This window comes from Balaenoptera acutorostrata, chromosome 19, assembly GCF_949987535.1.
Source record: "Balaenoptera acutorostrata chromosome 19, mBalAcu1.1, whole genome shotgun sequence".
Lineage (NCBI taxonomy): Eukaryota > Metazoa > Chordata > Mammalia > Artiodactyla > Balaenopteridae > Balaenoptera > Balaenoptera acutorostrata.
This window is the reverse complement of record NC_080082.1, coordinates 59439736-59465446: the sequence shown is the minus strand read 5'-3', so window position 1 is coordinate 59465446 and position 25711 is coordinate 59439736. Positions and strand designations below refer to the sequence as shown.

Sequence of the window (25711 nt, the reverse complement as noted above, 5' to 3'; positions counted from 1 at the left end):
TAGTGAAGGATAATTGGAACCCAAATCTGTGCAACTTCAGAAGTCTAGACCATTCCACTACTCTCATGGAGAAAGAGAATTAAAATGTTATGAGCAGTTACTATATGCTGGGTACTCTTCCACACACCATTGTATTGGCTCTTTCAGCCTCACATCAACCCTGTGAGAAGCCTCATCCTCTGTTTGCTGATGGGCCTGGTAACTCCGTCTTGACCTGTGCTCTTCCTATACTTCCTCCCCACGTCTTTTTAAAATTTTTTATTTAATTAATTAATTAGGCTGCGCAGGGTCTTATTTGTGGGAATCGTCATTGCAGCATGCGGGATCTAGTTTCCTGACCAGGGATCGAAACTGGTTCCCCTGCGTTGGGAGCGGGGAGTCTTAACCACTGGACCACCAGGGAAGTCCCTCCTCCCAAATCTCTTGCCTGGCATTTGAGGCTTTTCACAAAATGGTGCCCAAACCCCTTCCCTTCTCACTCTACTCCCCTCTCCTCAGGAAATTTCAGCAATCCCCACACTTCAATCACCATCACAGCTAATAACATCCAGACCCCCATTTCCAGACTGAAAGCCCAATGCTCAGGGCTCCAGCCACTTCTTGGAACCCAGACACTCACTCCTCCCCACATGAGCTCAGAGTGTCCCCCCCAAGCCCACCCCTTCTCATGGGTTCTCCATGTTGGGAATGGCTCCACTGTCTACCAGTCACTGGGTCAGATGCAGGTGCAGTCCTTGCCTCTTCCCTCTTCATCCTCCTTCATAGCCTGTCAGTCCTGGCTCTGTCCTTCCTGCTCTGCCTCTTTCTGCTCTGCCCTTTTTTCCATCCATGCACCCAGCCCAGCTCAGGCCTCATGCTCTCTCACCTGGACCATGGCCCCAGCCTTCTCCCCACCTCCTGCCTCCAGCCTCACTCCATTATTATTCATCCTCTATACAGGCTCAGAAGGTCTCTTTCCCACCCAGAGTTGATTCTGTCCCTTCCCTGATCACAGCCCTTTCTTGGGCACTTGACAGTAGAGTTCAAGCTGGTGTTCAAAACCCTTAATGGGCTCTTGTCTACGTATCTTTTTTCTCACAACTCTAAAGCCTCAAATCCTTCCCTGGCTTTTTTTTTTTTTTTTTTTTTAATCCAAGCAACATGGTGCTGCCTATGGCTTTCTACACACAGAGGTGCTTTCCAACCACCTGGTCTTCACACACTTTTTTCCTCTGCCTGGGACACCCTCCCCCGCCCCTGTTTACTATAACCAACCTTACCCATCTTTCAAGACTAAATGCAGATGTCACCTATTTGGGAAGAAATCTCTAACCTCCCAGGCTGGGTTAGGTGCTTTTCCTGAGCTCTCACAGAGCCTGTAGCTACCTCTATCACTGTCCTGCCTTGCTCAAAGCTCTCCCAAGGAAGCCTCTGCAGTGCTGAAACTGTTCTATATCTTGACCTGGGATTTGGTTTCATGGATGTTTACATGTGCAATAATTTATCCAGCTGATACTTGAGATTTGTCCATTTATCATTGTATGTATGTTATACCTCAATTACAAAGTAAATAACCAAAAACAAGTAATTAAATGTCCCCCAAACTCCCATCAGCCTCAGGAGAAAAATCAGTGCTCCTCAGCCTGGCATTGGAGGGTCTATTTTTCCGTCTTCTAAGGTCTAGCCGTGGCAAGTAGATGATCACTAAGTGTTTGCTGAATGAACAAATGGTACACCCTTTCCTGCTGGCCGTTGGTGACATCTGTGTGTGTGCCTGGCCCACATCTTGTTCTCCCTCTTTCTGCCGGGAGAGATGCTTGCTCTCCGAGTTGCCCTTGCAGCTAGGGGTGGTCATGCCAAACAGTTCTGGCCGACGAGACAGAGTCTGCTGCTGGCTTTGGGAAGGCTATTGCTTTTCTTTATAAAAAGGAAGAGATGTGTCCCCTTCTCCCTGCAGATATGATGTATGAAGCTACAACACCTGCCATCTCCTGAGCACAGGGGAAGGGCCAAGAGAGTCACACAGAATCACAGCACGCTGGTCCCGGCGCTATGGAGACTGAGCTGTGGGTCCTCAACTGCCCTCCTCCAGACTTGTTTTGTGAGGGAAGTATAACCCCTAGTGCTTAATCCATTATTGGCTGTGTTTTGCTATTGTTAAGAAATGTAGTTGCCAATGTTAAAAAACCAAGAGACTTCACATAAAAACCCAATACAGGGCTGTGGACCCTGGAGCACTGTATCCGGGGTCCCCGCAATGGGATAATCCCGAATCACAGTGGCACACCCACGGGATTAGCAGTAAAAAGAGCCCCAGGTAAGTCACTGAACTAGACGCCGCTCTGAGGCGGTGGGAAGCGTGCCTCACACCGGAGGCGGCTGGAGGTAGCAGAGCTGGAGGTGGGGCCAGGCGGGGGGCGGGGACTGGCCCAGCAGCCGGACCGAGAGCAGCAGCAGCAGCAGCAGCAGCAGCAGGCCCAGGACCGGCGCCGGGATCAGCGGGTGCCGAGTGACTCTGTGGGGAGGCAGCACAGTGCTTGGGGGCCCCAGGGGAGCCCAGGGTATCCCGGCAGTGCCCTGATGTCGGACCATCACCCTCCCTCTGGAGACGCCTTGGGGTGCACCTGAGCTGCTGGGGGTGCAGGGGGCGCAGGCAGAGGTGGCCCCAGACTGGCCTCCTGACTGGGACCAGCTCCTTCACCACCGGCACCAGGGCTTGCTGCAGCTCCGGCTCTGAGGGCCTGCTGGGGGGAAAGGAAGGCAGGGCGATAGTGCTGGACTTTTTCTCTGCCCCCAAGTCCGCCCCCAGGCCCTTGGGTCCCGCTACCTCTCGGGAGGGCTTCCTGGGATGTCTCCAGGGTGTGAGTCTCCCAGAGGGATGGGGAGATCCACCTGGAAGGACAAAGGAGACAAACTTGAGACACCGGGTCCTGGATGGGGAGCGGTGCTCAGTTCAGCCCGCTGGACACAAGCGACCACATGGAAGGGGGTGGGACACAGTGGTTCAGTGCGTGAGCCTCCTGGAGACACACTGCTGCGTTGGGCTCCCAGCTCTGCCAGTTTCCTGCTATGTGTCCCTTGGCACGTCACCCCATCTCTCCAGGCCCCACTGTCTCCACGTGCTGGACGGGGATGATGACGGCACCCACCCCACAGGGCTGAAGTGGAGACTGAATGAGTGAATGTGGGCAAAAACCAAAAAATCAGGAGGCGGGCTCAGAACAGTGCCTGGCAGACAGTGAGCGTGCAATAACTGCGTGAGCTACTCAACATTATTATTTCCATCTTCCGTCTGATTCTGGAAGTATCCAGGCTCCCTGAGGGCAGAGACCCCATCTTCTTGAGGAGCCCAGCCCTGGGCTGGGCCTAGTCCACCGTGGATACTCTTTGGGTCCATCTTCCTGCCCTGCGCCAGGCCCAGCAGGCGCTTTAAGATTAAAGCCCCAAATATTCCTCCTGACTCACTTTCCCACCTCATCCCCCGTGTCTTTCTGAAAGGGCGTCCCCTCTGCAGATCTCAGGCTTTCCCACCCATGCCTTTGCTCTGTACATGATGATATGGTAATAACAATACAATAATAAATAAAGAGTTCCAGGAGCACCAACCCCAGCCACTATCTTCACCACTGTCACCTTCTGTGTGTCTGCTCTGTGCCAGGCACTTTACAACCTGATCCTTAACACTTACCCTCACCCTGAGAGCTGGGTAAAGATCGTTGTCACACTAGCCGCGAGGAAACTGAGGTGAGGGCCCAGTCTCCATGGAAGGGAGCGTGGTGTGGTGGGAAAGAAGTGGGCTTGGGGTCAGGCTGCTTAGAGAGGCCATGTTGGACGGTGTGGACCCTGAAGGGTCCCAGGTGCCTGGAACGGAGGCTGGCATACCTTTGGGGCTCACGGTTCTTATCTGAGGACTGCAGGCTTCTGACCTCGTCAAATTTCCTTCCCTCCCTTCCCTTGCCTAAGAATCAGGATTGTCACCTGCCACTTTGAGGAGCAAAGGAGCTGGCGTGGGTGGTACCGGGCAGGGCAGCTGTGACAGGGAGTTCTGGGGCTGGCCGGGGAGGGTCCGGCCCTTCCTGAGAGTGTGGGCGCTTGTGCGTGTGCATGTTTGCAACCCGGGGGTGTAGCCACGTCTGTGGTGTAGGAGCTGCAGCCCTGTACGTGTGCTTGGGGGGTCCCCTGGGAACATTCTGGCCGCCCACTGGCCTGCAGCCTCCCTCTACAGTACCGTCTGCTCTCATTAGCTGCAGCGAGGGCATTGTTATCTCTTGGCCAAACTATTTTTCTGTCTGCTTGGGGGTGTGGGCAGGGGCTGGGGAGGAGCTGTGACTACAGCAGCCTCATCTGAGGGCCTGCAGTGGATGGTGCTGGGGACTGCCTACCGTGACCCGGATCTCTGCTTCCTCTTCTTTCTCTCTTCTGGGCAACCTGGGGCGACAAGAAAGTTGCTGCAAGCATCTGTCTCCCCTGCCTGGTTCCCATTCGCCTGCTGTGTGGCAGAACCTTTAAAGGAGGGCTCTTAACATGGATGGGCACCCTGGAGAGACCTGGAGGATATCCTGGAGCCCCACAAGCAAACTGTTGCGAGTAGGTCTCAGCATCTGTATTTTTTCAGGGGAATTTTTCACCAAATTCTCCAGAGTATGTGACTCCTACAGGGTCGGGGGCCTCTCCACCTCATTGGCTTTCTCAGCTGCTACTTTCCCAGCTGATCCCCCAGCCGATCAGAGGCTTCTGGTTCTCTCACATCCAAAACACCAGACACTCAGATCTCTCCGGGACCCCACTCCCTGGCCCAGCTTCCTGCCTGGTGGGTTGTGCCATTTTCAGTCAGTCTCAGTCTCACTGGGTCTTCTTTGAGAACTGGGACTCCAGCTCAGACTCCCCTGACTCCAGAACCCAACTGTGTGGGCCCTGCCCCCATCCCAAATCATTTCTCTTAAGTGTGCAAGCTCCAGCCTCTGCGCCTCCTACGGTCACAGCTGTCTGAGCCCCGGAAATGCCTCTCTGGGGGCTCAGGCCTCAAGCTGGCCAGCCCTGACGTCCCTTGGAGACCCAGAGGTCCACACCACCTGCCACCACCTTCGCTGGGGATCAGGGATCCAACCTTCCAGCCTTAGCTACCAGCTTCAGGCCCAACACCCTCAGGATACAGCTGTTTCCTCAACTCCCATCCAATCCAGGCTCGTGGGCCCCAGCCTCTGCCCCAGTCAGACAAACAGCTGTCTGATCCTCTGGGACTTCTATTCAGGGACCCCCAGCCCCTCTCTCAAGGTCCAAGCTCTCACCCCTGGTCACGTCTAGGGGTCAGAGGATTCACCACTTCCCTCACTCCCAGCTTCCCAATCTGTGGATCATACTGCCCCTGCCCACCGCACCACCCCCCACCCCGGAAACTCGGAAGTCCAGCCCCTAAGCCAGCCCTTGTCTCCGCTGCTGCTCAGCCCCCTCTTCCATTCCCTGGTGACGCAGGGGGAGGTCACAGCTCCAGGGCCCCCATCCTGCCCAATCTCAGCTTTCCCAGACAAGTCCAATTAGAGACCGTGGCAGGCAGCCTCATTAGTTGCCGCAGCTGGGAGCCTGCAAGAGGGGAGGGGGGAGAGAGAGGCACCACAGGAAGGCAGAGGCCCCGTGGAGGAGGGTGGGCCCAGACATCTAGTGCTTTCTCTATCCTCGGAGGCTGCACATGAACCTCGTAACAGTCGGTAACAATCACAGGGCAGGGGCTCACTCCACCCCATCACAAAGTAACCGAGCTGGGATTTGAACACAGGCTGTCTGATTCCAGAGCCCCTGATGATCTCCCAACTGTCTGGCTGCTCTCCTGGGGCACAGTCTGGGTCTCATTCATCCCAGGGCTCCCTGGAGGCCTTGGGAGAGGTGTGTTCAGTGCCAGTGACTTAGTGACTGAGCTGTCCCATCTGCCTGACAACTGTCTTCTTGTCTAAGGGCCTCCTATACGAATACCTCTCCTAAAGGACCCCAAGCAGGGCCTCCTCCAAAAGTATTTCCCCCCAGGTGGGGTTGGGTGCTGGATGTCCTCCTGGAACTATCAGGGTCTGAGGGCAGGGCTGGGTCTCACTCATCCTGGTCCACAGGCCCAGGGTGGCCTCAGCATGAATGAACGAGGGAATGAGTGATGCACTCCCTCAGGGCTCTTCCAGGCCTTATACTCTAGCTGTCTGAGAGTTGGCATCACCTCGAGGCAGAGGGATGGCTCAGGGAGGACCAATCTTCTTACCACATTGATCGCTCCTTCCTTCCTTCATGAGGGTACGCAGGCTCTCCCTGGAAGTTTCTCTGTGGGAAAGAAAAGCTTAGGTCTCCCAGGCTGCAACACCTGCCAAGAATTCACCACCTGCTTCTAAGACCCGCCCTCCTCTTGGGCCCCCCTTGAGGATGGCTCTATCATCCCTCCAGGAGCAGAAGCCAGAAACAGGACAGTTGTTCCACCAAGCCCCTTTCTCCTTCAGGACCCAGGAGTTCAGGTCCCCCTGCACCTCTCACACTCCTACAAGCCTCTCACACTCATCTGGGCCCCGAAGAGGCTCAGCGTTTCCCTTCCAACACCCTTCTCCTCCCAAGTTCCCAGTCTTGGGGACCCAGGTCCCCCTCCATTTTCTCTGGAGACATCCATCCTTGCCTGTGGCCTCAACCACCAACTCGACACTTTTCTAAATACATCCCTAAGCTCCAGCCTTGTGCACCCACTGCCCCCGAGAAGCACCCCCCTATCCCTCAGGGTGTTTACCTCAGAGGGTTGCAAGCTAAGTTCAGCATCTTTCTGTCTACTCCCTTCCCGGAATCCAGCGCCCTCAACCCCGCTGTCAGCGGGTCGGCAGCTCTGTCTCCCTGCCCCAATTCTCTCTGCCTGTCCCTTTTTCTCCATCCCAAGGCCCTGGTCTGGCTCAACCTTCACCCTCTACCTCTGGACCACTGCCCCAGCCTCCTCCCTGGCCTCCCAGGCTATCAGCCTCCAGTCAGTCCCCGTGTGGCCCCAGAGGGGTCTTTCTACATCCAGAGCTGACCTGCCCCTCCCTACCCTCAGCCTTCCTGTGGCTTGATGGAGAAAAGCACAACCTCTCAGCTTCATTGACAGGGAATTCCTTTCATTATCCAGCCAGACCTCATCTCTCACTAGTCACCCCCAACTGCCCTCTGCTCCCCAAACATGTTATGGGGTTTCACGCTCCCACATCCTTGCATTTACTATTCCCACTGCCTGGAAGACCTCTCCTTTCTCACACCACTTAACTTCTTTCTTTCTTTCTTCAAAATAAACTCATGTCAGTTTCCCTGTGATATCTCCTTCAGTCGCCTACCCGACATGGAAACTCTCTTCTCTAGGCTCCCACAGGGCCCGCCGCCACCTCTAGCACATGGATCATCCTGCACTGGGATGGCCTGATTGCATGATCTCTACAAGGCCTTGGGCGCTAGAGGATCCAGGCCCTGAATGATTCTGCTCTGCGTCCCCAGGAGCCAGCGCAGGCAGCACCCGGAGGCCCGGGTCAGTCTTCCCCTCCAGGAGGCAACGGACCGCTCTCAGCAGAAGCTCGCTCTAACTTACACGTCCCCTGAGGAGCGCGGCTCTGCCCCCCACAAGCTGTGTGACCTCCCTCTGAGCCTCAGTTTCCCATGAGTAACAGGATGAGGGATGAGGGTGCCTAAACCTCGCAGAGGCAGTGGGAGAGGTCAGCGAGGAATCCAACAGGAGCGCTGGTGTCAAAGAGAAACAGAAGCTTCTCTCAACTCAGGGAAAAAGTGAACAGAGAAACGAGTTTGTCCTTTCAGGATGATGAACAGCTTTGAAGCAGTATAATTTTCAAGACAATACAGCGTTGTTTACAGAGCTGTTAGCAATATTTCCTTAAAAAAAAGGAATTCTTCTGGCACTAACAGCTTAAAATCTCACTTTTCAGCTGTGAACACTGAAGATGAGTTGTCTTCATTGTTTCAAACAATGTTTGAAATATTGTTCAGGTAATTACGGAAGTCATAAAACAATGGCTATTGTTGAATTCAAGATTACACAGCAGGCTTGTTAAGTTTTTCTTAAAGGTGACATATTCAAAAGGTAAATGCTTAATGTACCTTTATGGTGTCAGGAAGAACAATTCACTTACTCCCTTCCCACTGTAGCACCATTTAAACTAAGGAGATTCCTGACAGTGTATTTGAAATAAGGACAACAACCACTGCCATGCAGTTTGCGTGTTTGCTTTGTTCACTTTTGTCTCCCACACCAGCAGGCCAGTCCCTAGAGGGCAGGGCTGGTGTCCTGTCTGGCCGGGGGCTCCTTGGCCAGCACCCAGCAGGCCCTCAGTCAACATCTGTCTATGAGATGGGGAACAGTGAAGGCACATGGTGTCCCAGGCCCCTCTCCCGGCCCCTGGATCCGGTGGTCTCAGAGTCCCTCCTGTGCTCACCTGCCCCCCACTTGGGGCTTCAGGTGGAAACTCAGCTTCCTCATTGGTCTCATTGATGACCTCCTCCCACTGCCACACGCCACACAAAGGGTTGGAGAGATCGGCGGCTGCCACTTCTTGTTTCTGGGAGAGAAGAAGTTGTTTCTGAGGCCAGGGAGAGTCAGATTAAGGCAGAAGACAGGTCAGGGGTGGGATGGAGATGGGCTGAGGCGTGAGGATGGGAGGTGGAAGGGAGGTGGTGTGAGGTTGGGCTGGGGAGTCAGTGGGGGCAGCACCCGGGAGGGATTTGGTGACCAGACCAAGGACTGGGTTAGGGATGAAGTTAAGGACTGAGATGGTCCTGGGGGAACCGGGGTGGGGCGAGAGGGCTGGGTCAGAGTTGCCGCTGGTGGTGGGTTAGGGTGTTCTGGGGGTGTCAGGCCCACCTGCCGAATGGCCTGGATCTCCACACCCAGCGATGGTGGTGGCAGCTTGGTCCAGTCCACTCTCCTCACCTGAGCCCCTTCGGGTAGCCTGTCCACACAGTCAGGATGGGGAAGGCTGCCTCTTGCTGCCCTGCCCACCTTGGGGCTGGAGGCCAGGGGTCCCTGTCCTGGGGCTCCCCTCCTGCCTCCTCCACCCCCACCATTCCACTCACTCATCCAGCCCCTCATGGGTCTGACTCAGCTGCTCCTCCAGGTGTGAGATTTCCAGCCTCAGTTCCTGCAAAGGAAGGAATGGGGGACCCCTGGGTCTCCGTTTTTCCCCACCCCCCATGCCTGGGCTCCTCTTCCAAGGTCAGTTCCACTCCTGTGACTTCTTTGGGCTCCTCCAGACACGTATTGCCAAGGGAGAAGGGGATGAAACAGTGACAGAAACTTAGGAAGCCAAAGAGAAGCAAAGAGCAACAGGAACCCAGGAGGTAACCTATCAGTCAGGAAAATTAAGAAAAGGAAGGCAGAGATGGAAACACATGGAAAAACGAGAGACACAGAAACAGATTCACAGAGAGGCAAGAGACACACGAGGTGCAAGAGACTCTGAAGACAAGGGACAGAGAGAGGAGTCGCCTCAGGAGACAGAGGGACTAGACCCAGAGAGAGGCAGAGACAAGAATCTAAACAAGCCCGGCAGAGATACAGAAATAGGAGGAGGGGAGATGTGGTGAGAAGTCACCCACAGAGAATGAAAGTGGATGGGAGGGATTTCCCTGGTGGTACATTGGTTAAGAATCTGCCTTCCAATGCAGGGGACGTGGGTTCGATCCCTCGTTGGGGAACTAAGATCCCACCTGCCACGGGGCAACTAAACCCGTGCGCCACAGCTACTGAGTCTGCGCGCTCTGGAGCCCATGCACCACATGTAGAGAGAAGCTGGCGTGCCGCAACTAGAGAAGCCCGTGCACCGCAACAAAGAGCCCGCGTGCTGCAACTAAGACCCGACATAGTCAAGTAAATAAATAAGTAAATATTAAAAAAAAAAAAAAAAAAGGAACGTGGATAGGAAATGGAGATACAGAGAGAGAGAGAGAGAAAGAGAGAAAGGAAGGAACAGAGGAAAAGTGAAAAGGCAGAGAGAGACAGAGAGGGAGAGAGACACACAGTCAAACAGTAGTGATGGGAGAAACAAGACGTGGAGACTTGGAAAAAGATCAACAGAGACAAAAGGAGGCAGCAAATCCCAGAGATGGCAAAAGAGAAGTGGGGAGAGTGGGGCCAGGCCAGTGGGTTACCTGGGTTGTGGTTCTGTACTCCTCCAAGGTCTTGGCCAGACTCTCCGCGTGGCGAGTACGCTGGGAAAGCCCAAAGCTGACTGAGACTGGGCCCAGCCCCCCGAAGACGCTGAGGCTGGGTGTTGGGGGGACAGCCAGGGTGGGCTTGGGGGAAGAGCTAGGGCCTGAGGGAGAGCACCAATTTCCTGGGAACCACTCTGATCTCTCCTGGCTAATTATCCAAGGATTAGAGCCAAGCAGGACTTCCCTTTGCAGACTCGGGGCAGGAGACACACAGAAGGCAAATGTTTCCCCCCAGCCCCCTCACCTCGGAGAGGATGGCGTCTCGCTGGCAAATGAGGCGTTCACACTCGTAGAGCTGCCGCTGCCAAGGAAGTCGCCCGTCCATCCATCTGTCTGGCCCGCCCACTCTCCCGAGCCCCTCTCCTCAACCTCCCTTCATGTCTTTGGACATCAGCTACACTGAGGGGGGTTTCAGCTGAGTTGCCCACTGGCCCGGGGAACCTGAAGGCTTGATTGAAGTCCCTGATCTCACCAGACCACAGGGGCTGAAACTGGTGATTGTAAAAATGGCCTCGGGGTGGTAGGAAGTTGTCAAGGTGCTAGGGAGGGGTGGCACCTTCAAAGCATCTTTCTCTGTGGCCAGCTCCTCACTCCTCCTCTTTACTCCATCCCGCTCAGCCAGCAGCTTCCCGTTCTGAAAGAAGGGACCCTGGTCACATTCACTTCAGCAAATGGCCATGTTAATATTCATAGCTGACATTTGCAGAACACTTGATGTGCATCGGGCCTCATGCTCAGCACTGTCTATCTTTTAGCCCATTTAATCCTTCCAACCATCCTATGGGATCTCAGCTTTGATTTGCAGATGAAAAATCAAAATAGAGCTGCAAAAATGGAGATAAGATAGGATGCATGGGGTGGCTGTGAGGATTAAATGAGCTAATAATTATTGCTAATAGTTACTGAGCACCTTGCCAGTGTTAGCTTATTTCTTATGCCCTATTTTAAAGATAAAGATGGGAATTCCCTGGCAGTCCATGGTGAAGACTCCACACTTTCACTGCTGAGGGCCTGGGTTCAATCCCTGGTTGGGGAACTAAGATCCCACAAGCTGCGGGGCACAGTTCCCCCCAAAAAACCAGTATGATGAACCCCCATTATCCATCACCCAATTTCAATAATTATATACATTCTCCCTGTTTATTTCTTCTATATTTTTCAAATATTTTGTTTGTTTTGTTTAACCAGAGTATTTTAAAGTAAACCCCAGGCATCATATTATTTCACCTGTAAGTACTCCAGCATTTGTATTTCCTACTTGAGGACTTTTCCTGTAGTAAAACCACAATACAATCATCACTCGTAACAAAATTAATAATAATTCCTTAGTATCATCGCACACCCAGTGCTCTTTTTTGGTTTCGGTTTTCTCACAAATGTCTTTTCATGCTTAGTTTCTTTGAATGAGGATCCAAACAAGGTCTGCCACGGCTTTTGGTTGAAATGTCCCATTTCTTTTCATCTGACAGTGATCCCCCACCTCCCCAGTCCTGGCACTTTTTCGGGTCCTTCATTTGTAGAAGAAACCAGGTCATTTGTCCTGTAGAATTGGTGCGTTTGGATTTGGTTTACTGTGTTCTTGTTCCCTGTGCAGGACGTTTACCATGCTCCTCCCCCCTCATTATTTCCTATAAACTGATGGGTAGATCCAGGGCCTTGTCCAGACTCCTGTTTAATTTTTGGAAGGAAGATTTCATGGATACTGCTATATGCGTTATACTGTGCCATTCAGGAAGAATGTAAAGTCTGGCTGTCCCAATTATTAATTTTTACACTGTCATCATCCCCAGTTTTACAGATTCCAAATCCTGCACTTTTAACTCCCAGACTCCTCTGAGCCAGATGCAGCCCTGGATGAGAATGGGGAATGAGCTTCGTCCCTCAAGTTGCTCACCACCGGAGGTGGAGACCGACACAGAAGCAGATGATAATACATGAGGTGGGCCTAGGGCCCTGGGCCTTGTGGGAGCCCAGGGTTTGCAAGGAGGCTGTACTGGGTCTGAGTCCTCAAGGGTAAAGAGAGTTATCTGCGAAAACAAGGGGGCTGGGAGAGGGCAGCCCACGCCAGCCACAAAATGGGACTTGAGAATAAAACGGACCAAATTCCAGTCTAGAGCTTCCAGGCACCAAAAACCTAGCAAGTTGCGCTGAGCTTTGACATGAGGCAGTCACTGGGGCAAGCATTTCGGAGCACGGAGGCAGTCGACTTCCCTTGGCCACACCCCTCCTCCCGGCGCCCCTGGGGATACCAAGGCCAGCTGCCCCCCTCACTCCAGCCTGGCTCAGCTCCAAGTCCTCCATCAGCCGCCTTCTCCCCCTCTCAGGCTCAGCGGGCCTGGGCTGCCAGGTGAAGGGCAGAGGAAGGACGGGCCAGGAATGCTGTGTCAACATCTGTCCACCTGGTCGGGATTTACAGGCTGGATCCTGGGCCACTCGGCAGGGAACCTGGTTACTCAGCCGCTCCTGCCTTCTTCTGCAGTAATCTGAGCCCTGCTCTGTAGGTTCTTGTAGGAAAGCTGAGTGTCCCTTACTCCAGCATTATTCTACTGTAACTTGAGAACTTGATCTATAGATGGTCTGTAGGCAGCTGCTGAGAAGGGAAAGGTGGGGGAAGGGAACCAAGAATAGCTTGTTTATCGAGCGCCTAGGATGTCCCAGGCGCTGCTCAAGGCACTTGACCTGGCACAGGCCTTCTGGGCCGGGAGGAGGCAGAGACCGCCAGCTGCCATTCACCCTGCTTATTCCCTCTCCTGCTTTCCTTGGGGGTCCACTCTCCACGTGGGCAGGTGGGTCCCAGCTGCAGCTCTGGAGGTGAATCAAGATGGAAATCTCAGCAGATTCAGGACAGACACCCAGCTGATTAGCTAACCCAGCAGCCATTCTCACCCCCTCTCACTCGTTTGCCTCCCACTCCAGAGGCTGAGGAAGGTCAGATATTATTCCAGCCTCTCTTGTCACGTGATCCAGTGAGCTGTCAGAGGGGTCTGCTGGTGTGGGGGTGGAGTGGAGGTGCTCCTGGAAAAATGTTTCCTTCTGATGAAGAGAGAGAGCCATGAGAGGAGCATTTGCCCCTCTTTGTCCTGCTTTGAGTGAGAACGCGAGGTCTGGAGCTGTTGCAGCCATCTGTGATCCTGAGGCCACAGACAGACAAACAAGTCAAAAAGCTGCCGAACCAGCCCAGAACCTTCAAAACCTCTTGTTAAGTTAATTAGTGTCCTTCAGATTGAAGCCACCATTTCTTCGGTGCTTTCTTCTTCAGAGCTGAAAGTATCCCAGACCTATCGGTGGCTGTGTTATCCATGCCAGGGAGTGGTTTGGCTATAATCATTTGATGTCACTTTAGCCAATGAGATATGAGAGGGAGGTCCTGTCATGGGGCTTCAGGGAAAGTTTCTCCTTGTTCTTAAAAAGAGATGTTTTGGGGGAGGGGGTGGGATGAATTGGGAGATTGGGATTGACATATATACACTAATGTGTATAAAATAGATAACTAGTGAGAACCTGCTGTATAGCACAGGGAACTCCACGGCACTTTGTTGTACAGTAGAAACCAACACAACGTTGTAAAACAACTATACCCCAATAAAAGAGATGTTCTGGAAGAAACAGTCACATCCTGTCTGCACCCCATGCTTCACACCATGGCAGCCATCCTGCAGCGAGATTCCCATTGCCCCAACAGAGGGAATTTTCATGGAAGAGCCAGGGAATGATAGTGGAAAATTCTTTGGTTTACGTGTAAAAGCCATAATACAGACATAGGACAAAGAGATTTGGGAGGATCAAGCAGAATGAGTATTACTGCCTGGACTGGGCAGAGATCCTCAGCACTGGGGGAGGAGTTCAGGGAGAGTCAAAGAAGAGAACAACAGAGTGAAAATGGGCCCTGAGGCCAGTCCCAAGCCCCAGGTTAGACGGCTGGACAGGATGGATGCAGTTGAACCACAGAACCTCTGGAACATCTGGGAATCTGAGAGAGGTGTTTCCCAGCTCAGTCTGTGAAGCAGCAAGGTGAGTGAAAAATAGAACAGAGATGGCTGTGTGAGGAGCTGAGGCACAGAAGGCCCAGTGAGGCCCCTACAGACACAAAGTCACAGGAAAGCAGCTAAACCTCCTCTGTGCCCCTAAAAGGGTGTGGAGGAACCCCAGTGGCATTTGTGGGTTGTGGGGTTCCGACGAGGGCTACCACCAGCAGATGCAGTGAGGACAGTACATCCAGAGACCAGAAGGCAACGCCAGCCCCCCAGTGGATGCCAGCGTGCAGTGGTGACTAAGGCTAAGGACCAGATGGGACAATGAACATCAGTCTTGTGACCAGCAGAGAGAACAGACATTGATTGAGGAGCACTGAGACGCTGCGTGGATCTCCAGCAACTTAGATGCCACCTTCTGTGGGGGCTTTATTTCCACCTAAAAGGAGTAGGTGGACCCAGAATTAACTAAGACGATGTTTTTTGTCTCAGAATGGGGCTTGAATCAGCCCTGAGGTTGGACTGGGCCTCTTCATGCTATGTGCTAGGCTCTGGGCTAAAAGTGGCCATTTAATCCCCACAACAATCCTAACAAACAGATATCCTTCTCTCCTGTTCTTAGATAATAAAACTATGGCTCAGAAGGGGCATGTCACATGCCTAAAGGTTGTCTGTTGTGTAAGTGGCAGAGATGGGATTTTTTTTTGGCCGTGCTGTGCAGCATGCAGGATCTTAGTTCCCCAACCAGGGATCGAACCCATGCCCCCTGCAGTGCAAGCTCGGAGTCCTAACCACTGGACCGCCAGGGAATTCCCAGAGACGGGATTTGAATCAGGGCTGACTTTAAGGCCTGTGTTCTTTCCACCATAAAAAATATGAACAACACTAGCTATCTCTTAGTGAGCTCTTTCCATGTGTCCTGCCTTGTACCTAGCATCCTCTTGTTTAAATCTCACACAATCCAACCAGGGAGATTCCATTATTTTGCCCTTTCTCGCAGGTGAGGACACTGAGGCACAGAGAGGGGCAGACTGGCCCATGCTTACATAGGCAGCCTCAGCGTAACCAGGAGTCCGCCCCATGCCCCACCCTCTTACCGACTGTGGCGGTCCTCACATGCAGCCATGTGACCTTCAGGGACATGCACACATTATTGGGCTTCTGAGGTCTCCCTCACCAGACTGAAGGGTGTTTGTTGCAGGCGGCTGGGGGTGCTTGAGGCAGCAGTGGGTAGGGCAGGAAGATCCTGAGGACTGGGGAAGGGGTGGGGTGGGCACTGGGCCGCAGCTCACCTCCTCCTGCAGACTCTCTATCTCAGCCGCCAGCTGCTGCTGCTCCTTTTCCTGACCGAGCCCAGAGAGAGAACAAAGCCTTCTTTTCAGGCCTCCTTGCCCCCAAATTGCCCTTTTTCCACCCCTGGGCACGCAACTTGGGCCTGGGTCACTGAGGAGCAGGGCCGGGGGAATGCGTCTGGGGAGCCCTGATGACTGCTGCTGTCCCCTTTGTCATGAGAGGGATGGCAAGTAGATCCGGACCCAAAGTCTGGGGAGCAGGGCCTGGACTGAGGGAGGAAGCCCGGGTGACCTCTGCCCTTTCCCACTCCATAGTCAGTCTCTGGTGCTCAGACTCCAAGATAGTAGGAAGAAGAGTGCACCTTTGTGCCCCTTGCCAGAAACCCACCGTCTGCCGGGCTTGGGCCAGAAGGCCGCGATTCTGTTCCTCCAGGCTCTTGGCCAGAGTCTTCAGGTCCTCCAGTTCCTCATCCACGGCCTTGGCAAACTGCAGAGCCTGTTGGGTACTGAGTAGGGGCGGGGGCAGGTGGGCCACATGGGAGAGAGGAATGTAGAGATCACGGATGTAGATCCACTCAGAGCAACAGAGAAATCCCAGACAGATACCCAGAGAGAAACGGAGGGAAAGAGACTGAGTGTGGGGGGACAGAGACCCAGTTTCTACCTAAAATACTAAGAAAGTGGGAGTGAGCCTGCACCTGTGGGCAGGTGGGACACGGGGGTGTGCAGGAGGGTGGGCGGGGCCAGGCCCACCTGCGGAGCTGCTTGCGCAAAGCCAAAATCTCTTCCCCGAGGCGCAGGGAACCCTCCTCGGCCGTCTCCACACTGCGCTGCAGTTTGGCGTTCTCCCCGGCCAGCCGGCGGTTGCTGAGCTCCAAGTCCTCCAGGCTGCTCAGCAGGTCGGCTGTGGCGGGCCTGGGGGCAGGGAAGGTCCAGGGTCACTGCCCACAGCCCTGGCTTCCTTTCCCCAGGTCGGGGTAGGTGTAGGTGGCGGGGAGATGCGGCTCTTCCAGAGAAAGAGAAATAGGAGACTGCCCCACTCTCCCTGAGCTATTAGCACAGCCTGTGTCCCTCACCCACTTCCCGAAGGACCCCAAGCCCTAGGCCAGGCCCTGGGCCCTAGGCAGGCTGGAGGGCATGGGCAGGGGGAGGGCAGGGAGGGGCTGAGGGTAGGTACAGCTCAGGTCTGGGGTCTTCGCCTCCGAAGCTCTCCAGGTTGGCTGGATCCTCAGCTTCTGAGCGTCCTGGAGGGAGACAGACAGAGGGTGGTGGGCTCCCAGGTGGCCTGAGATGATGGATTGCTCCAGGATTCCGGCCTTGGTCTTCCTTTGGCCTCCATCCTCAGATTCACTCTGGGTGATCCCATCTGCTCCTGGGGCTGCAATTATACCCACCATCCAGAAAGCCTCTTGCTCATGGGTACCTTGAGCTCAGGCTGGATCTCCCCATAGCCCCCAACCGCCCCACATTCATCATGCCCAACACTGGGCAGCACCTCAACTGCCCCAAACTTGTCTGTCCTCCCAGTTCTCCCACTCACCCACCCAGCCCCTGGGCTGTCCTGGTTCCCTCACTCCTCCTGCCTCAGGCCTCACCTTCTCCCCCTGGATCCTCACCACAGCCTCCTCCCCGGACTCCTGGCCTCCAGCCTCTCCTCCCCGGGAGCTGACCTGTCCATTCCCTGCTCACAGCCCGGATGGAGGAGATTCAAGAGAATATCAAGAAAGCTATATTTTTTGACTTTTGTTTTTATAAGCCTGGAGAAATAGAACATGAACACTTTTTTATGGAGCACCTCCTATGTGTGAAGACTTTGGGGTAGAATGGTGAGCAAACCAGCCAACCAAACAGCAGGGCAGGTAATGAGTCAGATAATCAGATTTCTGCAGGGGAGGACTGCAGGTCTGTGCTGAGGGAGCTGGACAGAAAGGGACCTTAGCCTGCAGCATCCCAGGCCTTCCCCACCAGGGCTTCCCTATCAGGTGTGAAGGATGAGGGAAGACACGGAAAGTTTAGGCTGAGAAATAGCCTGAGCTGAGGCCAGGCCGGAGCGGGGCAGTGCCTGCGACAAGACCAGAGGGACCGTGAATGCAGGGACTAGAGTACAGGGAGGGGCCGGCTTGATGATGGTGGTGGAGATGATGATGAGAGGTGGGAGGGGCCTCTGTAACAGGGCTGGTGTCAGGCGGGGTTGGAAAGAACCCGTGAGGAAAAAAACAAACAAACAAACCCCAAAGCTCAGGGCAGCTGGGAGGCAGTCATGTCGTGGAGGCGCCTAGAAAGCCAAACTCGCAGCTCCAGTTTAGAGCAAAGGTCTCTGGAGTCCTGCCCCATCCCCTGCTCTGCCCCTGGGTGGGAAGTTCCCCACACTGTCTGACCCTGGGCCTGCCTGCTTCATTCTATATATAACAATCTCACCAGATGGCAGTTGCTGGGAGGTCAGGGCTCCCTCAAAGGCGGTCTCCTCTTCCAGCTCTAATCCCCTGTATCAAAGGGATGAGGCTTAGAGCTCCCTGCAACAACCCGCCCAATCCTGACCAGCCACTGGCAGGGGGATTGCGGGTGGTGGGAGGAGAGGACAGGTCAGGTGAGAGTGAGCATCGTGGGGAGGAAGGTGAGGCCAGATGGCAAGCGTCCGGGGCCAGATGGAAAAGCAGGAGGGGCAAGGACTGGGTTTGGAGGAGGGATGGGGACAGGCCTCTGTCAGCCCCTTAACATCGCCCTTCTCCTCCTTCCAGCCCATTTTATTTCTGCCCCCAGACTCCCTCTGCCTCCCCATCGCAGGCACTTTGTCCGCAGACACCCCCCTCCCCCAACCCCATCTCTACTTTTCTCTCCTCCTCAGCTTCCTTCCAACCACAGCAGGTCCCTGTGCCCAACGGGTGCTGGCTGCAGTAAGCAGGTATAAGGTTAGATCTTAGGAAGGGTTTCCTGGGGGAGGGTGGAGGTGCGGGGACCCACCCATCCAGCTGACAGGCAGCAATCCAGTCCCGCATGATGACCAGGAAGGTGTCCAAGTCCACAGTGGCCTGAGGGCCCTCCCCATTGGGGTCCAGGCTGCAGGCCAGTGTTTGGAGGCGTGCATCCTGGGGGCCCCGTCCCGTCACAGCCTCCAGGTAGGCTAGTACATGGGTCACAGCCACAGTGCCTGGGGATAAAGCAGGCTGTGAGGGAGTCTGGGGCAGGTGAGGGGTGGGGGATGGGGACAGGCGATGGCTTTGAAGTGGGACCACTGGTTGGGCTGGTGGCACCCTTGCACCATGGCCCTTGGGCAATGGGGCCCAGTCATCCCCACCTCAGAAGGTGGACCGAAGAGGACCAGCTGTGCCCCACCAGGCCCACAGTGGTTGCCCTTCCTCCCTCTCCCAGGCCCCAAAGCCCCACCCTCCTCTGTTAACGTTCCCCAAGTTTCCTCCCCTCACCGTCCTTGTCCTGAAAGGCCTCCATCCCCTTATCCATTTCCTTCCTGAAGCTTCCCACAATCATCCACTTCACCCTAGCCCATCCCTCTCATTATGGCTCCCCAGTTCCCAGCCCCCCATCTCCATCCCTTATAATTCCTTGATTCTCTGACCTGTCCTCTGGGGGTCACAAGCTTCAAACGTGGAGTTGAGTATTTGTTCCTCTAAGCTGAGCAGCGTCCCCGTCCCCAGGCTCCCCTCCTCTGGCTGGTCCCAGAGGTACACTGAGGAGACAAGAGGGCCAGCCCACCTATGAGGAGGGGGGATGATGAAGAGCAAAGAGGGGTGACCCCAGGTCCTGGCTCCTGCAGAGGGGAAGGAATTCATTTCAAGCTGCCTGGAGTTTGGGCTGGTGGGGAACCGCAGGAAGCTTTGGGTGGGGGCCGCAATGTGAGGGTCTTTGAGTCACCTCCCCCATTCCCCGACCTGGGAATGTGGGCCCCATCTTTCAGGCCAGGAAGTGCCCCTGCTGTTGAATCCTTTGTGTTCAATAGGCTCAGGAGCCCAGATACTGAACAAATACTCTGAGTACAGCCTTTCCTCCTCTCTTCCCCTGCTTCCCAGGCTCGGCTCAGAGGGGGCTAAGGGTGGAGGAGGGCAAAGAAGAGAGGATTCTGGGAGAAGCCGAGGGTGAAGGTGGGCCCAGGAGCCAGGAACAATCCGATATCGCGCGGGCAGCCTGGATCGATCCCTCCCGGCAGCATCTCCGGTCTCCCAGCCCGCCTCGGGGCTGGGTCTCTCTCCTTCCCACATCCCTGAGGCTGGCGTCATCAGTGCCCACGGCCTGGGGCCTGAAACGAAGGGGGATGGGGCAATCCAGGCAGGGTGGGTGGTGGGGGAGCAGTTAGGAGCTCAGAGTCCAGCTTCATGACTGTGGGCAAGTCTTTTCTCCTTTTGGAGCCGCAGTTTCCCCACCGGTAAAATGGGTGGATAGAGTGATCGCCCCTCCCCAGGGCTGGGAGGGCTAGGTCTGTGTATTTGAAGAGCACCCCCTCTCCCCTGCCTCTGCACAATGTGAATATCCTGGGGTCTGTTTGTCCATTGCTGTATCCACTGTGCCCACACATAACAGGAACTCAACAAATGCTCCAAGATATAGAAGGAGCCTATATATTCTCTACCCCAGGACCCACTGGGCCAGCCCAGCCTCTTTCCCAGGGCTGGAAGTGACCTGCGAGGCTCCCTGCCCTGCCCCTGGACAGCTGGGTATAGCAGAGGGCCAAGCACAGGCTGCAAGGTCTGACAGACTCAGGGGGCAATCTGGGCAAGGGACTCAGGCTCTTGGAGCCTCAGTTTCTTCCTCCGGAAAATGGGTGGTGGGGGGTGGTTACTTCGCTCCTGGAGAAGAGATGAGATAAAATCTGGAAAGGCCCTGGCAGAGGGCCTGGCACATGGTGGAAGCTCAATAATAAAACTGAACATTTATTCAGCCTTTAATAGGAGCCAGGCCCCCTCTGACCATCTTACACGAACCATGGTGGCTGCTATTATTAGCCCCACTTTAAAGATAAGGATACTTAGGCACAGACAAGTTAGAAACTTGCCCAAGGTCACATGTTCAACATATGAGTGCCCTTTCACATCCCTCTGACTCTTCAAGGGTTCTTTGTAGTGAGCTAAAATTTGTCCCCTTGGGTTTGAACTCATGCTTCTAGGGAAGGGGAGCGGGAATGTATAGTTAGGGGAGACACCTCCTCTCACTGTGCCCCCATGTTATGGAGGAGGACCCTGAGGCCCAGTGAGGTCACCCAGGACTGGCTGGCTCCAGATGTCGTGGGATCTGATGATCTGCATGTATCTACAGCGCAGATGTGACACTCTGCCTCCCGGGGCCCCTCAGGAAGATGTCACTCTGCTTCTCTCCTGTTTTCTTTCCTTCATTTCCTTCCTCAGTGTCTCTACCTCTGTCTCTGTCCTGTCCCTTTTCTAGTTTTTTCTCTCTGGCTCTTTCTCTCCATCCTCCTCCCCATCTCTCTGTCCCCTGAGTCCCGCCTGCTTGTCTCCATGTGCACCGCTCCCATTTTCTTCCCTGTCTCTGTGCTTCTTTCCCCACAACTCAGCGACTCTCCGTTCCCTGAGCCTTCTCTCTCCCTCCTCCACTGTCTCTCTCTTTCCCCCCTCTGCCTTCCTCAGTCTCCATCCCTCCTGGGTGTGTTCCTCCCTTTCCTTCGGGAGCCTTCCAAAGCTGGCTCAGCCTTTGGCCACGGGTTCCTCGGTGGCCGCACGCCCTCTGCTGGTGCAGATGAAGTTTAGATGTTTAGATGTTGGTCCCTCGGTCAGCCTGCCCTAGCTTCCCGAACCCCGGTGTCTGCCTCCTACCTTCTTATCTGGAGAGCCTCCTGAGGCCAGAGTCCAGGCCTGCTAGGAGCCTCTAAGAAAGGGGTCTTGCCTCTCCTCTAGGGTGGGAGTCTCCCTCGGGCTCTCTCACTTAGTAGATGAGTTTCAGAAAGGGCAACCCAGCATCTTCCTCCCGAAGCCGCTTTCACACCCATTTGGTCTGCATCCATCCAATTATTCAAGGACTTAGCAATTGGGTTCCTATTACATGTCAGGCATTACTCCAGTGCAGCGTGACCAACAGGGCAGCCGCTGGCCACAGTGGTTCTTGAGACCTGAACTGTGGTGAGTGTAAATTGAGATGCTCTGTTAGTGTAAAGTACACACCAGATTTTGAAGACTTAGTATGAAAAAAAGAGAATGACTCCAACACATTTTTATATTGTTGTATGCTGAAAGGATACTGTTTTGGATATACGGGGTTAAATAAGATCTATTATTGCCATTCATTTTGTCTGTTTCTTTTTTTCTTTTTCTTTCAATATGGTTACTAACAAAATTTTAAATTACATATATGGCTCGCATGTTGACCAGCGCGGCTCTAGGGACTGGGAATACCAGAGTGAATAAAACCGAGACTGCCTTGTGGAGCTCACGTTCTAGTGGGGGAGACAGAGTCTAAACAGACAGACAAATAGATGTCAGTGCTATGAAGAGAAGTAAAGCAGGAAAGGGGAGAGAGTGCGACAGGGCAGCTGCTTTACAGAAAGCAGAGATCTGAATGAAGTGAGGGTAGCCTGTGGGTCACTGGAGAGGGTGCTCCAGGCAGGGGCACAGCGCGTGCAGAGGCTTCTACTCTCGCAGTCTGGCCTCCCCAGAGCAAATGAGATAAGGTGTCCAGGCAGGTGGGCACACAGCAGGCACTTAATCAAGGATCCCTCTCTGCCACCCACCCTGCCTTGAGGTGGAGGCTCAGCCACCCCAGGCCGCCTCTCCCAAGTCCCCGAGTCACAGCCTGGCGCCCCATTCACCCACTCCTCCCTCTTCATCCTCCCACGGGACAAACAGGGACCCAGCCACTTACTTTCGGCAGCGGGGCTGCCCGCCTGGCTCTCTGGCAGGTCCATGGGCCACCCCCGCTGCTCTGCAGCTGCTGGCGAAGCTAACAGCTCCCCCCCATCACTGGGAGGGACCGAAAAGGGACCAGCTTCTTCAAGAGATCCTGGAAGGACAAACAGAGGAATGGCCTCCTCAGACCAGCCACCCGCGGATGGAGACCTGCCCTGCCCCACCTGTGCCTCAGGCCGCTCTGGATTCTCAGAACCAGTTTGCCTACCCCTGCCTGGACCAGTGCAGCTCCCACTCAGTCCTGTTTTATGGACTGGAGGTGTGTGCTGGTAAAATTGGGGGCCCAAGGAGTGGGCGGCTGAGATCAAAGGGGGTAGGGTCACTCGTTCCTGCCATCCCTCCTGCCCGCAGTTTGTCAAGTTCCCCAGCCCTGTCCCTCCTGCCCAGTGACTCTCCCCTGACCCCTCCTCTCCTTCCCTATGGCCCCAGGTCAGGCCTCAGCCTCTCCCCCTGGGCCCTTGACCCAGCCTCCGACCCAGCCTCCTGACTCCAGTCTCCCGCTCCAATCCATCCTCACAGGGCCCCAGAGCTGACCTGCCCTTCCCCTGCTCAATGTTTTTCCACAGCTCCCAAGCACCCCGTGGACAAAGCCTAGACCTTGGACTTGATATCGAAGGCCCTGCATGGCCTGATCCCACCTGCCTCCCCTACCTCAAATCCCACTTGCTGCTCCAGCGACTCTGAACTGTGTGCTGTTCCCCAAACTGAGCCAGTTCTTCCCACCTCCAGGTCTCTGCCTGGGACATCCTCTTCACTGGCCCTTCCTGTCTCAGCTCCCATGTCCCCTCCTCTGGAAAACGTTTCCGAAAGAGGGGCTGTCCCTGGGTTCCCACACCACCCTGGGCTACTGACATTCTTGCCCTATCGGCTTGTACTTGGACCTGTTGGCTTCGCCTGTGAGTTTGATCCCCATCTCTCTCCTGCTCCCAGCCCTCCCATGGCTCCCTAGTGCCCCCAGGACTCAGTCCCAGCCCCTCAGGCTGGTGCCGCACACAGCGGTCCCTGCAACTCCTGGCTTCTTCTTGTCCCTTTTCTCTCCACTGGCCGACCTCCAGGTCCCTCACGGCCCACAGGGACTCAGCATCTTCCCACGGTCCTCCCAGGCCCAGGCTCCCAGCTCCTCTGGCGGGCCCTCCTTGAGTCCCTAGAGCAGTTAGGGACTCCCTCCTTTGCGCCCTGATGATGCCCTGTCCCGCTTCCATCATACCCAGGTTGACTGTATAACTTACTGTCCCAACTCCAGGACCCTTTCAAGAGTGAAAGGGGAGCTACGAAGAATGACAACAGACAATGGTGCCCACATAAGGCTGAACTGGGCACGCTGGGGCACACGGTCAACATACGGTCACCTGCGGCCTATCTGTCCTCACCCCGCCCACTCAGCCCCCCCTTTCCTCACCAAGTACTCCCCACGCCCTGCTCTCCCTGGAGCCAGACGGGGTCCACAGCTGTGGAGTGCACACTTCCTGGTGGCTTTAGGAGGTCCTAGAAAAAGGGGTCTTTGAAGAGAGACCCTTCCAGAGTGCGGACCAGGCTGGGGGGTGCAGAAGGGGGGTGACGGCTGTGGGGCCTGAGTGGGGAAGGGTTCCTGCGAGCGAGGGTGCTGACAGGCCCTGGGAGCCTCTGACAGGGTTTGGGGGACACACTCCTGGTGAGAGACCGACAGAGGCTCTGGTGGACCGCAGGGGTCTTTGACGGGGAGATTCTAGCAGGAGGACCACCCAAGCAGGCATTGTGGGGATTTCAAGGGGGCCTCTGACTGGATTTCAAGGGGGCCTCTGACTGGATTTCAAGGGGGCCTCTGACTGGATTTCAAGGGGGCCTCTGACTGGATTTCAAGGGGGCCTCTGACTGGATTTCAAGGGGGCCTCTGACTGGATTTCAAGGGGGTCTCTGACTGGATTTCAAGAGGGTCGCTGACTGGATTTCAAGGGGGCCTCTGACTGGATTTCAAGGGGGCCTCTGACTGGATTTCAAGGGGGCCTCTGACTGGATTTCAAGGGGGCCTCTGACTGGATTTCAAGGGGGCCTCTGACTGGATTTCAAGGGGGCCTCTGACTGGATTTCAAGAGGGTCGCTGACTGGATTTCAAGGGGGTCTCTGACTGGATTTCAAGGGGGTCTCTGACTGGATTTCAAGGAGGCCTCTGACTGGATTTCAAGGGGGCCTCTGACTGGATTTCAAGGGGGCCTCTGACTGGATTTCAAGAGGGTCGCTGACTGGATTTCAAGGGGGTCTCTGACTGGATTTCAAGGGGGTCTCTGACTGCATTTCAAGAGGGTCGCTGACTGGATTTCAAGAGGGCCTCTGACTGGATTTCAAGGGGGCCTCTGACTGGATTTCAAGGGGGTCTCTGACTGGATTTCAAGGGGGTCTCTGACTGGATTTCTGGGGAGTCTCTGGATTTCGGGGGAGGGCGTCTCTAACAGGATTTTGGAGGGGAATCTGACAGGATTTTTGGTGGGTTTGACAAGATTTCTGGGGACCTCTGGCAGGACTTGGGGGGAGGGTTCTGATAGGATTTGGGAGGAGCGAAACAGGGTTTGGGGGGGGTGTCTCTGACAGGCTCTGAGGGAGAAGTCTGACAGAATTTCTAGAAGATTCTGACAGGATTTCAGGGGTCATCTACAAGATTTCCTGGGGGTTTCCTTTCAGTATTTCTGAGGGGATCTGGTCAGGATTTCAAAAAGACTTTTAACAAGTCTTGGAAGGCCCTGATATTGGGGACTCTCCCCTAGGATATGGGGGCTCTGCCAGGATTTCAGGAGGGGCTCTGACTCGGCTGGTCCGGGGAACCTCGCCACGGCCAGGGCGCACCTGGGGCCACGTCCCAGTCTAGGGACACAGCTGAGGGCCACGAACGACAAACAAACGGCACCTCGGTCGTTGAAGAGACGCGCGTGCGCTGTCCCCGCCAGGAAAAGCAAAGGCGACTGCGTGGGACCGAGAGCGCGCGCGGCGTCTCAGAGCTCCTCCCCCGACGCAGGCGCACACGGGGGGTCAGGCGTGCGCTGGTCTAGTCGATTACCTGTAAGGCCGCGCATGCGTTGGGCTGCCGGGGCGCGCGCCCAGTCTCGTGAAGCGGCTGCCTGCGTATTGGCCGAGCGGGCCAAGGGTGAAGGGACTACAGCTGCCGAGAGAGGGCGGCGGAGGCTGTGTCCCCTGCGCTGGGATCTTCTCTGCGCCCTCAAGCTTCGGTGAAATGGGCCCAAGCCAGGGAGCGTTGGCCTGAGGGACCCCTGGTCCATCCCCCACTTCTTATCAGTCACCAAGCCGTCCCCTTTTTGCCCTCTGTTCCGTGCCAGGGTGCCGGTCACCGTACAATGATGCCCTGCCCTGTCCTGCCTCACCACTCCCGTGCCTTTTTGTGGCTTCAGTCACCATGTATTAATAGGTCCCC

At 55.1% G+C, this 25711-nt stretch overlaps 1 protein-coding gene across 1 annotated transcript; it reads right to left on the bottom strand.

Moving 5' to 3' along the window:
• Nucleotides 1-2253: 2253 nt before the first annotated feature.
• KASH5 (KASH domain containing 5) lies at nucleotides 2254-25198 on the bottom strand. Its single transcript, XM_057534579.1, has 20 exons — nucleotides 25129-25198; nucleotides 22268-22405; nucleotides 19020-19130; nucleotides 18407-18593; nucleotides 17864-17928; nucleotides 16623-16689; nucleotides 16199-16360; nucleotides 15834-15951; nucleotides 15446-15496; nucleotides 10739-10816; nucleotides 10427-10483; nucleotides 10120-10179; nucleotides 9046-9110; nucleotides 8834-8921; nucleotides 8409-8531; nucleotides 6221-6279; nucleotides 4362-4407; nucleotides 2807-2871; nucleotides 2604-2723; nucleotides 2254-2494 (listed from the first exon to the last, which is right to left on the bottom strand). Exons 2-20 carry the CDS (start codon nucleotides 22308-22310, stop codon nucleotides 2344-2346), a joined length of 1716 nt encoding a protein of 571 aa, XP_057390562.1. The 5' UTR covers nucleotides 22311-22405; nucleotides 25129-25198; the 3' UTR covers nucleotides 2254-2343.
• Between the last annotated feature and the right edge of the window lie 513 nt (nucleotides 25199-25711).

What these genes read in the sequence shown, in the direction of transcription:
- KASH5 (XM_057534579.1), bottom strand. Translation starts at nt 22,310, where the DNA reads ATGGACCTGCCAGAGAGCCAGGCGGGCAGCCCCGCTGCCGAAA. An exon ending in TTGTGACCCCCAGAGGACAG is followed by an intron (nt 18,594 to 19,019) that starts GTCAGAGAATCA and finishes CTTTATCCCCAG; the next exon opens with GCACTGTGGCTGTGACCCAT. An exon ending in GAAGACCCCAGACCTGAGCT is followed by an intron (nt 16,361 to 16,622) that starts GTACCTACCCTC and finishes CCCTGCCCCCAG; the next exon opens with GCCCGCCACAGCCGACCTGC.